General features: G+C 62.7%; 1 protein-coding gene across 5 annotated transcripts in view; it reads left to right on the plus strand.

Moving 5' to 3' along the window:
- The first annotated feature begins 4,319 nt into the window (after window positions 1-4,319).
- Window positions 4,320-12,629, plus strand: part of SRCIN1 (SRC kinase signaling inhibitor 1) — a 63,164-nt gene continuing 54,854 nt past the window's right edge. The window contains exon 1 of one of the 5 annotated variants that reach the window (XM_086864421.1): window positions 4,320-4,590. In XM_086864421.1, the coding sequence (XP_086720547.1) occupies window positions 4,473-4,590 (118 nt within the window). In that variant the 5' untranslated portion in view covers window positions 4,320-4,472. Of the gene's footprint in view, window positions 4,591-8,516; window positions 8,739-10,167; window positions 11,041-12,629 lie in introns of those variants that run through there. The other 4 variants (XM_086864424.1, XM_086864423.1, XM_086864422.1 and 1 more) reach the window with 4 other exon arrangements.

Consider the following 12,629-nt stretch of genomic DNA (forward strand, 5'->3'; position numbering starts at 1 on the left):
GCGGGGATGGAGAGGGGATGGAGCAGGGGATGGAACAGGGAATGAAGCGGGGATGGAGAGAGGATGGAGAGGGGATGGAGAGGGGAATAGAGTGGGGATGGAGAGGGGATGGAGAGGGGATGGAACAGGGAATGGAGAGGGGGATGGAGAGGGTAATGAGCAGGAATGGAGCAGGGCATGGAACAGGGAATTGAACGGGGATGGAGCAGGGGATGGAGCAGGGAATGGAGCAGGGAATGGAGCAGGAAATGGAGCAGAAATGGAGCAGGAAATGAGCAGCGATGGAGCAGGGATGGAGCAGGAATGGAGCAGGAATGGAGCAGGGAATGGAGCATGAAATGGAACAGGGAATGGAGCAGGGAATGGAGCAGGAATGGAGCAGGGAATGGAGTGGGAATGGAGCAGGGAATGGAGCGGGAATGGAGCAGGAAATGAGCAGCGATGGAGTGGGAATGGAGCAGAGATGGAGCAGGGAATGGAGCAGGGAATGGAGCGGGAATGGAGCAGGAAATGAGCAGCGATGGAGTGGGAATGGAGCAGGGAATGGAGCGGGAATGGAGCAGGGAATGGAGCGGGAATGGAGCGGGAATGGAGCAGGGAATGGAGCAGGAAAAGGAGCAGGGAATGGAGTGGGAATGGAGCAGGGAATGGAGCGGGAATGGAGCAGGAAATGAGCAGCGATGGAGCAGGGATGGAGTAGGAGATGGAGCAGGGATGGAGCAGGAATGGAGCAGGGAATGGAGCAGGAATGGAGCAGGGAATGGAGTGGGAATGGAGCAGGGAATGGAGCGGGAATGGAGCAGGAAATGAGCAGCGATGGAGTGGGAATGGAGCAGGAATGGAGCGGGAATGGAGCAGGGATGGAGCAGGAATGGAGCAGGGAATGGAGCATGAAATGGAACAGGGAATGGAGCAGGGAATGGAGCAGGAATGGAGCAGGGAATGGAGTGGGAATGGAGCAGGGAATGGAGCAGCGATGGAGTGGGAATGGAGCAGAGATGGAGCAGGGAATGGAGCAGGGAATGAGCGGGAATGGAGCAGGAAATGAGCAGCGATGGAGTGGGAATGGAGCGGGAATGGAGCAGGAATGGAGCAGGGAATGGAGCGGAGATGGAGCTCCATGGAATGGAGCAGGGAATCAGCAGAGTATCCTCACCCCGCGGGCACGGCAGGGGCTGGAAGCGGCTCCGCGGGAGCTGCTGAGAGCAGAAGCGTGTTTGGGAGCGCAGGTGTGAATGCAGATGTCTCAACCCGACGTGCCGGAGCTGCTTTTAGCGGCTTTTTCCTGGGAATTGCCTCATGGACACGCGGCTCCAGCGGTGCCACCAGCACTGGGGTGACACCTCTGTCACCACCCTGCCAGCTCAGGGAAGTCAGGAAAGCCCAAAAGTGGGGGAAAAAAGTGACGTTTGGATTTAAAACCAGGCGTTTTCCTCCCTCCCGGGGGTTCAGGGAATGCTGCCCTGCTGGGGACTGTCCCCGTGTTGGCACAGCTGTACCAGGAATTTATCCCGGGATAAACCCGGGGGGCTGGAGCTGCTTCCCCCATCCCGTGGCAGCTCCGATCCCCGTGGATCGGGGGACATTGGGGACCGTGGGTGACAGGGATGTGGCGGGAGCTCCCGAGCGGCTCCGGGACCTCAGCGGGGCTCATTTCCCCTTCATCAGCAGCGCGATGGCAATTAAAGGTGATTAAAAGGTCACCGCATCCTCCGGCCCTCCCTGCGGCTGCCAGCCGGGTTTTCAGGGATCAGCGAGAAGGACATTTAATCCTCGTGGCATTCCAGCATTTTCCCTCAAATCTCATCATTCCCGAGTTATTCCAGGGGCAGGGGGCGCCTTCCCTTGGAGCTGCGGGTCCTGAGCCAAGGTCCCGGCCCTGGCCCTGTCCTGCCGCGTGTCCTTGGCCACCTCTCCTGGCCATTTGCTGCCTCAGCTGCACGGCCGGGCTCCATCCAAGATTTATTTTAAATTGATTTCTTTTGATTTGGAGCAACTCCCGCCTCTCCTCCAGGCAGGAAACGACCTGGCGTGGATAATATCGGATATTAAACGTGCGGGGAAAAATTCCCTCGGCCCCCAAGTGAGAGAGAGAAGGGGGGAAAACCCCCCCGCGGTGCATGTGGGGTGCGGGATTTTGGGATTGTGGCCCAGAGCGCTCAGCTGGGAGGAAAAGGAATTTTTTTGGGAAGGTTCTTCGTGTCGTGAGTGCCGCCTGTGCCAGCTGTGACTCACGGCTGCGGCTGTTGGCGAGCCTGGAAAAGCTCCAGGCGAGAGCTCAGGGCTCTGGAGTTTCTCCCTTCTTGCCCCCTGCGTTGGGAATTGAGAGCGGTCCTGCTCCAGCCGTGCCTCAGTTTCCCCCGCGTCAAAAGCAGGGAGGATCCAAGGCGATGTGAGCATTCCCGAATTCCCAGCTCTTCCCACCGGCACCTCCTGAGCCGTCAGGGCTCGGGGAGAACTTTTGGGATGCCAGAAGGTCAGGGAGAGAAACGCCGGGAATGGGGGAGGCAGAAATAAGATTAAAGTTTCCAAAACCTCTTCCCCGTGCTGGAAAAGATGAGGAAAACCGGGAAAGGCTGGAAGTTCCGAGGTGGGTGGCGCCTTCCAGCGCGACAGGACAGCGCGGGGCGAGCATCCGCGTGGTTTTAGGATGAGAGGAAAGGCGCCAGGAGGAGTTTAAATCGGATATTTGGGATAATTTCTTCACGGGGAAGGTTGGCAGAGCTGCCCAGGGAGGTTTGGAGTGGCCACCCCTGCAGGGCCGCGTGGAGGTGGCACCTGGGGACACGGGTTGGTGGTGACAGAGCTGGGGGAATGCTGGCAGGGCTTTTCCAGGTTAGCGATCCCAAGATTCCCGGAGCTGGCCTTGAATCCTGTGGCATCAGCGGGTTTTGGGGTGGCAGCAGGGCTGAAGGCGACCCTGTGACCCTGTGGGGTGACCTTGGGGTCCCTTTGGCCCCGGAACCTCGGGGGTGGCAGAAAACGCCCCAAAATGTTGGAATTGCCATTGGAATTCCAATGGTTTTATGGGAGGAGTGGGCTGCGGGTGTTCACCGCCTGCTCCTCCTTCCTTCGGGATAATCTCCTCGCCCTGGGAATTTTGGGAACGGTCCGTCCGTGTCCAGGTTGTGACCTGGCCTTGCCCAGAGTGACCAGCGCCGTGTCCTGGGGACAAACCCTCTGCAGCCGGGCTCTCCCGGCAGCCAGCGCTGGAATTCCTTCCCCGAGCTCCCTCGGGGCTGCTGTGGGATCAGCAAAACTCCTGGAAAACCCCAGATCTGAAAAAAAAATCAACTTGAAAAAAACCGGATCGCTGAGACTTTTCTTTTTTAGGCCGTGGAAATGGTTAAATCCAGCAGAAATAAACAGAATTTTTAAAGCCAGGCGAGGTCCGGGGTGTCCGTGCCCGGGTCTGGGCAGCTCGGTGACATCAGGGACATCCTGGTGTCCCCAGCAGGGGCCAGCGCTGGCTCCCGGAGCCTCGGGGGTGGCTCCCGGGGGTGGTGGCAGCACGGCGAGAGCTCCCCGAGTGGCACCGGGGGACACGGCGACAATGCGGGCGCTGGTGGCACTGCCCGGCTGCTGCCATGTGATGCGTTTGAGGGGACACCCTGACATTTCCAGTGGAAGGGGGAGGGGGGGGACCAAAAAACAAACAAACAAAAAAAAACCCGGGAGACCCTCAGGGAGCTCCGGAACGGCGGAAAAAAGAGCGAGAACCGCCCGAACCGAGCGGAGCCACAAACCGGGAACGGGGGAGGAAAAGTTACCGGGGACGAGGATGCGAGGGGAAGCGATGGGAGCTGGCAGAGGAACGGGAGAGGGGAATATCGGCCACGGAGGCTTCCCTGGGGACAGCAGCGGGGACAGCAGCGGGGACAGCCCGAGCCCGCCGGGCCTCGCTGCGGCTCCGCTCCCCGGCCAGGAGGACTCGGAGCCGGCTTTGAGGCGGCGGTGGCGGCGCTGGTTTAGAGGTTTTTAAGGTTTTTGAGGTTTTAAGGTGGCGGTGGCGGCGCCGATTTTGAGGTTTTTGAGGGTTTTGAGGGTTTTGAGGGTTTTTTGAGGGTTTTGAGGTTTTTGAGGTTTTTGAGGGTTTTGAGGGTTTTGAGGTTTTTGAGGTGGCGGTGGTGGCGCTGGATGCGAGGTGTCAGCGGTGGCGCTGGACGCGAGGTGACAGCCGCCGCACGCTGGCGGGGTCAGAGCTGCGCGATCAGGTCGGTGCCCACCCTCCCCCGAGCGCGGTGCCCACCCCGCGTTTCATCATCATCATCATCATCATCATCCTCATCCTCAGCCCGATCCGGCCGCTCGGAGCCGACCCTCCGGGCCCGGCGTGCGGCTTTAAATGCCAAAGTGATGAGGCAGACCGTGGCCGGCCCGGTTTAAGCGGATGCGATGAGCTGCGTGTGTTTGTCGCGCAGATCCGGGAGCCGCGCTCCGAGCCGCCCCCCGCTCCCCCCCGCGCCGCCGCGATGCTGCCTCGCTGGGCAAAGAATCCCCCCGGAGCTTCCCCCCGAGCCCTGGCGAGGCTGCGGGAGCCGGGCAGAGCCAGCGAGCCCGGGGACCACCGGCTGCCGGCGCTGCTCGTGGGTATGGAGCGGGGGGCGGCTGGGGATGGGGGAGTGAGGGGTCGGCAGGAGCCAGGGGATGAGCTCTGCCCTGGGAATGATGGGGAGGGTGGGATGGGGGTGGTCGCAGCCCCTCACGGGGGGCTCTGGAATGACCTGGGGGTGCTCCCAGCCGCTCACGGGGGGCTCTGGAGTGGCCTGAGGGTGATTCCAGCACCACACAGGGGTCTCTGGGGTGGCCTAGGGGTGACCCCAGCCCCTCACAGGGGACTCTGGGGTGGCTTGGGGGTGATCCCAGCCCCTCACAGATGGATTCTGCCCCAGGAAGGGACAGGAGGCCCAGCCTGGAGATGATCCCAGCCCTTCACAGGTGGGCATTGCCCTGGGAAGTGATGGATGGTGGTCGCAGCCCCTCACGGGGGGCTCTGGAATGACCTGGGGGTGATCCCTCACGGGGGGCTCTGGGGTGGCCTGGGGGTGATCCCAGCCCCTCTCAGGGGGCTCTGGAATGACCTGGGGGTGATCCCAGCCCCTCACAGGGAGCTCTGGAATGACCTGGGGGTGATCCCAGCCCCTCACAGGGGGTTCTGGAATGAGCTGGGGGTGATCCCAGCCCCTCACAGGGGGCTCTGGAATGACCTGGGGGTGATCCCAGCCCCTCACAGGGGGTTCTGGAATGAGCTGGGGGTGATCCCAGCCCCTCACAGGGGGCTCTGGAATGACCTGGGGGTGATCCCAGCCCTTGACAGGGGGCTCTGGAATGACCTGGGGGTGATCCCAGCCCCTCACAGGGGGTTCTGGAATGACCTGGGGGTGATCCCAGCCCCTCACAGGGGGTTCTGGAATGACCTGGGGGTGATCCCAGCCGATCTCAGGGGGCTCTGGGGTGAACCTGGCGATGGTCCCAGCCCCTCACAGGTGGGCACAGATGGCGTGGGTTGTGCCGTGCACGGCTCTGAAGGGAGGAGGAGGAGGAAGAGGAGGAAGAGGAGGAGGGGGAGAAGGTGCAGGGCTGCAGGCAGCTGCTGCTGCCCTCCTTTTGCTTGACTAAACCCCGCTGCCTGGACAGCTTCTGACTGGCGCTGGTGGGAGGCGGGGGGGGGGGGGACGCGGCCGTGCCCCCCATGTGCCCCTCCTGGGCCAGCAGGGGCCAGCAGGGCTTGCTCAGCGCCCCGAGGGCTGCCACCTACCCCTGCGACAGCGCGGTGGCCTTGTCCTCGTGTCACCCGCAGCGTCCGGAGGTGGGGTGGGATGCGCCCCCAGCCCGGCGGGACCGGCTCGGTGTCGCCGTGCCCTGCGGCCGGGGGGATGTGTCACATGTCCCCGCAGCCTCCCTGTCCCGTGGCTGCTCAAGCTGACAGCGAATCCTTGCAGGATTTCACCCCGCGTTTCCCATCCCCGAGCACGATTTCCTGCAGCTCGGAGGCCTCATACGCCGCTCTGAGATATTTTTTTTTTTTTCCCCCAGCATTTCTGATTTTTAACGAGCTGTGACTAACCGGGCTGGCACGGCAGGCGGTGACCAACCACCAACGTGCTACCTGTGCGCTCAGAAATAGGGTCTGTTCTCCACGCCCCCGCCGGGAGCGTTCCCGGCCTCCCCAGGGCCCCCCCCGGGACCCCCACCCAGCTTTTCCCGGCCTCTGGCAGTGCCCAGCTCCCGGCAGGAGTCACCCAAATGGGCAGTGCCGCCCAAATCCTGCCTGGAGGATGCGGGATCAGGGCTCGGTGATGCGGATGGAGCTCTGGGATGGGCTCTGAGCCCATCCTGGGGGTGGCAGAGCCAAGATTTGGGCGAGCTGGGTCTCCTGTGCCAAGGATGGGGCTGGGCTGAGCGTGGCTGTGGGATTGTCGTGGTCCCAAATCCTCCGAGGCAGGAAAAATCCCCGTCCCGAGTGCTCCCGAGTGGAATCGGGCCCTTTGGGGCCTTGTGGGGCAGAGGACTGGGAACGCCGTGGGCTTGGCTTGGATCCTTCCCCTCGTGGCTTCTCTCCCGTCCCTCCTGGAGCGGGATTTGGGGTGCCAAAGGCCCCGTGCCCAGCTCTGGGCTTTGCCCTGGCAGCTGCTGGTGGTCACAGGCCAGGCTGGAGGGTCGCAGTCCCTTCTGCTGCTCCTGCCCGTTCCTCCTGTCAGGGAAGTGACGGCGTTCGGAGCGGATTTTGGGAAGGAATTCCTCCCTGTGAGGGTGAGAAGGAGCTGGGATGGAATTCCCAGAGCAGCTGGGGCTGGTTCAGGATCCCTGGAAGTGTCCAAGGCCAGGCTGGACGGGGCTTGGAGTAGCCTGGGAAGGTGGGAGGTGTCCCTGCCATGGCAGGGGGGGCACAGGATGGGATTTAAGGTCCCTTCCCACCCAACTCATCCCAGGATTCTGTGGCTGTGGGGGCCTTGATGGTGCTTTATTGAGGGAGTTGATTTTTGGTCTTGGTCCCTTCCCACCCTTCCTCCCCTTCCTCTTGCCCTTCCTCCTCCTCCTCCTCCCAGCCCTTCCTCACCCCTGCCCAGCTCCGTGGCCTCTCCAGCCTGTCCAGAGAGATCAGAACCAAATCCCAAACCCTGGAATGAGGTCCTGGCTCATCCCAGTAAATCCTGGGAAAGGCCGGAGCCAGAGCTGCCTGATCTTTCCCTGTCCATCCATCCATGGATCCATGGATTTCATCCATCCATCATCCATCCATCCATCCATCCATCCATCATCCATCCATCCATCCATCCATCCATCATCCATCATCCATCCATCCATCCATCCATCCATCATCCATCCATCCATCCATCATCCATCCATCCATCCATCATCCATCCATCCATCATCCATCCATCCATCCATCATCCATCCATCATCCATCATCCATCCATCCATCCATCCATCCATCCATCCATCCATCATCCATCCATCCATCATCCATCATCCATCCATCCATCCATGGATTCCATCCATCCATCCATCCATCCATCATCCATCCATCATCCATCCATCCATCCATCCATCCATCATCCATCCATCATCCATCCATCCATCCATCATCCATCATCCATCCATCCATCCATGGATTCCATCCATCCATCCATCATCCATCCATCCATCCATCCATCCATCCATCCATCCATCCATCATCCATCCATCCATCATCCATCCATCCATCATCCATCATCCATCATCCATCCATCCTCCATCCATCCATCCATCCATCCATCCATCCATCATCCATCCATCCATCCATCATCCATCCATCCATCCATCCACCCACCCATCCAGTCACTGCCCCATGGCTCAGTCACTGCCCCACATCCGCCCCACACGGAGCCTGCGGTAGCCAAAACCTTGGGAAAACTCCATCTCCTTTCAATTCCAGCCTGGAATTGACTCCCACGCTGGCTTTGACTCCCTTCCCTCTCAGCGCCGCCGCCCGCAACCGGACCCGTGTCCCTGTGCCTCAGTTTCCCTCTCCCAAAGGAGATTCCCGGGCTATTCCCATGGCAGCTGCCAGGCCCCGGCTGTGCCGCGGGGGTGGGCGGCACAAAGCGGCTTCTGTCGGAGCCGTGAAGAGCGCGGCCCTGGCCAGCCGCGCCTCTCCTTCATTCTCATCCCGTGTCCCCAAGCTGCTGGCAGCTCCCCAGCCGAGGATGCCAGGGCACGCAGGGCTCCATCCTCCTCCTCCTCCTCCTCCTCACGGCCGCTCTGCCCGGGCAGGGATGTTTTCCATGCTCCGACTCAGCCTCCAGCCAGCGAGGGAAGGGCAGAGGGAAGATTTTCCCAGCTCTCCCAGTTGGAACTTGTCCTTCCCTTCATTCCCTTTCCTCCTTATTTTTCCCTGGCTCTCCCAGTTGGAATTTATCCTTCCCCCCCTCTGCCCCTCGTTTTTCCTTGGCTCTCCCAGTTGGAATTTGTCCTTCATTCCCTTTGCTCCTCATTTTTCCTTGGCTCTCCCAGCTGGAATTTGTCCTTCCCACCCTCTGCCCCTCGTTTTCCCTTGCCTTCCCGAGGGCAGCGGGAAGATTTTCCCGGCTCTCCCAGCTGGAATTTCTCCTTCCCCTCATTCCCTCCACTCCTCGCTTTTCCTTGGCTTCCCGAGCTTATCCCGGCTCTCCCAGTTGGAATTTCTCCTTCCCACCCTCTGCCCCTCATTTTTCCTCGGCTTGCTCCTTCCCGCATGGCTCCAAGCGAGCATCCAGGTGTGTCCAGCCAGTTCCCTTGGCACCGGCTCCCCGGGATTTTGGGAGGTGAACTCGTCTCCCGTCTCCATGTGGGCGCGTGGGCGCGATCACACCCGGCGAGGTGGGAAAAAGTGGCGGCTGCTTTTTCCAGGGCCGGCCAGATGGGATTTCTCCCTCAGGTTTGGGTTCTGACAAGTGACATGCAGGATTTATCCGGTGGCTTCGGCGCTTCCAGAGGGAAGGAGCCGCCTGGCAGGGCAGTGTCACCGGGAGATGCCAGCTGGGCCCCTCCGAGCTGCAGCCAGGAGCGGCTTGGGGCGAGCTCCGCGTCCCGGCGCTGCTCCGGAGTGGGAATTAGTGGGATGCGGGCATGGAGAAGGCGGCGCTCAGGGCTGGGAACGGGCAGGATCCCAGGATTTCACCCGGAGAATCCGCGGCGAGCGGGCACGGTGCCCCTGAGCAAAGCCTGGCTCTGTGGGGTCCCGCCTGGGAAGTTCCCGATGGAACAGCGGGGGGCGGGGGGGGTGCTCGATTTTCCGCCGTTCCGCTGGAATTTGGGAGTGAAAGGCACGGCGGGGAGCCCGCTGCCTGCGGCTGAGCCCGGCCGGGGATCCTTGGGAATGCGGGGGGGATGAGGCTGGAGAAGAATTCCCGCATCCCAGGGGACACCACGGGGAGGTTTGTCCCCTGCTGGGTGCTCACGGTCCCCTGCGGGTGGCCTTGGCGTCACCTGGCTTTTCCCAGGGGATTTGGTGGCCGCTCCATGAGCCCGGGGGCGAGGGGAGGGTGGGGAATTTTCATCCCGATCGCCGCCACCTTCCGCTGTTGTGTCGCTGTGAGAGGGACAAGGACACCCCGCGGTCCCCTCACTTCCACATTCCCGTCCTGGGATGGAGCCCGGCTCTGCCCCGCTCCCGGCATTCCCACAGGCACCAGGCTTGGCCCAAAACAAGGCTGGAATTCTCTGGGAATTGGCCTAAAGTGGCCAGACCCGGACAGGGTTGGACCCCTCGGGGACACGGCGGTGGTGGGAGTGGGGGGCACCGGTGTCCCCCGGTGTCACCCGCCTTGTCCCTGCTCCGGGGCGCGGGTTTCCGTGGAGAACTGGAGCACCTGGGCAGCTCCCAGAACTTTTTGGGTGTCAGGGTGGGTCCTGGAAGGCTCTTGGCCATCCCAAAATGATCGGGCATGGAGGTGGCAGAGCCAGGGACAGGTGACAACGGCTCGATCGGTGCCTCCGAGCCACCTGGCGCGGCGGAACCTCCTGGCACCGCCTGGATCTTCCCGATTTTCCCACCTCAAACCAGCCCAGAACCCCCCGATTCCCCCGCACTCCTCCGGCCTGACTCGGGCAGGGCGCGCATCTCCAGGGCCGACTCCGCAGCACCACACGGGTTAAACCCCGCTGCTCAGCGGCTCCCCCCACTCTCCCCACCCCTCCTCCCACCTCCGGGAGCGCGGCAGGGAAGGGGTTAGCGCCGGGCAGGGCTCCGGGTGCCGGCGAGGCTCGCTGGGTGCCGGGCAGTGCGGCAGTGCAGCCTCCGGGAGGAAGCGGGAGCAGCATCCCGCTCTTCCGGCCGCGCTAATGGCCGGGCGCGGGGGAGCCTCATCGCTCCGAGGGGCTTCCACCCTCCCGGCTGCTTCTCTCCCCAAATGCACTCCCCGCTTCCCCTCCCTTCGCCCCTTTTTTGTGCCAGCGCTTTCTCGGCCGATTTTTCACGCTCCGCTGACTGCCGCCGCCGCTTCCCGCGACCCGCGCGGAGCTTTCGCTGCCTCATGAAGATTTATGGGACTGCAGTAATAAACTGTGTTTGAGAGGTTCCTTCGGATGATAAAAACCCCCGCCGAGCCGCTGGCAAAGCGGGGATCCCAGCCGGATCCTGCTCCCGCGGGGCAGCGCCTGCGGGGAGGTTTTTGAGGGGGATTTTCCCTGCCCTGACTCTCAGCAGCTCCCCGGGAGCTCCTTCGCCGTTCCCGAGGATTATCACTTTAAAAAAACCCCTCGGCTATCCCTGTTTTCCCGGGAAGGACACCATGGCCGTGCCCTGCTAGCAGCCCGGGGCTCCGGCCCCGGCACGGGTGTCACCTCTGCTGGCAGGTGGCGACGATGGGTGGATGAATCGGCAAAGAGAACCGCGTTCCCTCAACCTCCCGCTGCTCGGAGAGGGGCTGGCCAGGATCTACCGCGGCATTCTGGCCGTCGTGGGAGCCCTGCGCCCGGCCAAGGAGCCGCCCGCAGCCCCCGCGGAGCGGAGCGCTGCCCCCTCCATCCCCCCGGAGCCGCTGCCCGGCCGCCGAGGGAGCCGCGCTGCGCCCGCGGGTAAGCCGGGGGACCGTCCCCGTGTGGGGACACGGCCCCGAGGGGTGTCCCGGGGGGCTGGGCTGGGCTGGGCAGCTCGGGCAGGCTCCGGCCAGCGGCTCTGCCACCCCAGTGACCTACTTGGAAGCGGCCTCGGGAAGCACTTTCCAGGGATCTGCTTGTGGCCGTGTGGGTACGGCTGGATGGGGAGAAAAAGAAAAACAAACAAAACTTTGTGGGGGATTTGAGGTGGAATTATCCCCGGGAGGGAAGGATTAACACCCTTTAACACCCTTTAAAACCCTTTAACACCCTTTCCTGCAGTCCCTGGCCGGGTTTTCGGGTCCCTTTTCCCGAAGGAGCCCCCACACTGCAGCTGTCGCTTGTTTCCTTGCGGGACCAGCCCTGCGCGCTGCGGGTGACATCTCTGGAGCTCAGGGGTGGCTGACATGAGGCCGGCGCACGTGGCTGGGGTGGCTTTTCCTCCCTCTCGCCTCACAGGGGGTTCACGGATCACAAAATTGGTGATTTTACGGGGTCGGGGCCGCCTCATCCTCGCTGGCTCCGGATGGCGGGGATGGAGCCGGCAGCGGATGCGGCGCAGCCGGGGGTGGGGAGAGCTCCTGGGGGGGATCCAGCTCCTCCCTGACCCTGTTCTCATCATCCCTTTGAGCGGGCGAGCCGCGGAGCTGGCGCGTTCCGCTCCCGGAGCGTGTAATTAGCGAGCGGGGAGCTGAATGCTGATCACGGAGCGGGAGAGGCCGGGAAGGAGCTGGAAACGCGGCCCCAGCCCCGGGATGCTGCAGCGGGGCCGGAGCAGGCACCGGGAGGTGGTGGCGGAGAGCGAATCCCCCTCTCTCACCCCAAAATCGCCGTCCCTGCAGCTTCCTCTGGCTCCAGGGGGGAGAGGAGCTGCAGCTCCTTCCTGCCAGCCCCGGCTCTGCTGCAGCTGCGGCTGGCAGGGAGCGCCTTCATCTCTGGCCCCCGACAATTCCCGTGGGATGAGGGAAATCTGGGAGTTCCGTGGCGCTCAGGACCCGGCATCAACCAGGGATTGTTTTGGTGGGCTCGGAGTTGGGTTTGGTGGCCCCGGGTCCCGTCCCCGAGCCCAGAGCAGCATCCTGGCAGCTCCCGGGGGTGCTCCAGAGCTTTTCCAGTGGGCTCCAGCGCTGGGGATGGGTGTTGGGTGCAGTTCCTGCCCAAATTTGGGGTCACGGACGCGGTGCTGGGGCGGGGGGCCGAGGCAGGGAAGGAGTTTTCCACCTGGGATCGTCACTTCCCGGTGAGGAAGGTGGGGAGAGGAGGGAGGGGCAGCTCCTGGGTGTCCCGGTGGCTCAGGACGAACTGCTCCACCGGGATTTCCCATCCCAGCTGGAATTCGGCAGCCACTGGGACCTCGGGGTGATGCTCTCGTGGTGTCCCCTCTGCCATCAGGGCCCCCTCGGGCGCTTCCCCCGGGGGAATTTGGAGTGTTGGAGGTGCCACCGTGATCTCCTCGGCGCCACCATGAGCCCCTTGGTGCCACCGTGACTTCCCTGGTGCCACCATGAGCTCCCCAGTGCCACTATGGTCTCAGTGTCACCGTGACTTCCCTGGTGCCAGTGTGACCT

This window comes from Cyanistes caeruleus, chromosome 27 (assembly GCF_971803275.1).
Source record: "Cyanistes caeruleus chromosome 27, bCyaCae1.hap1.1, whole genome shotgun sequence".
Classification (NCBI taxonomy): domain Eukaryota; kingdom Metazoa; phylum Chordata; class Aves; order Passeriformes; family Paridae; genus Cyanistes; species Cyanistes caeruleus.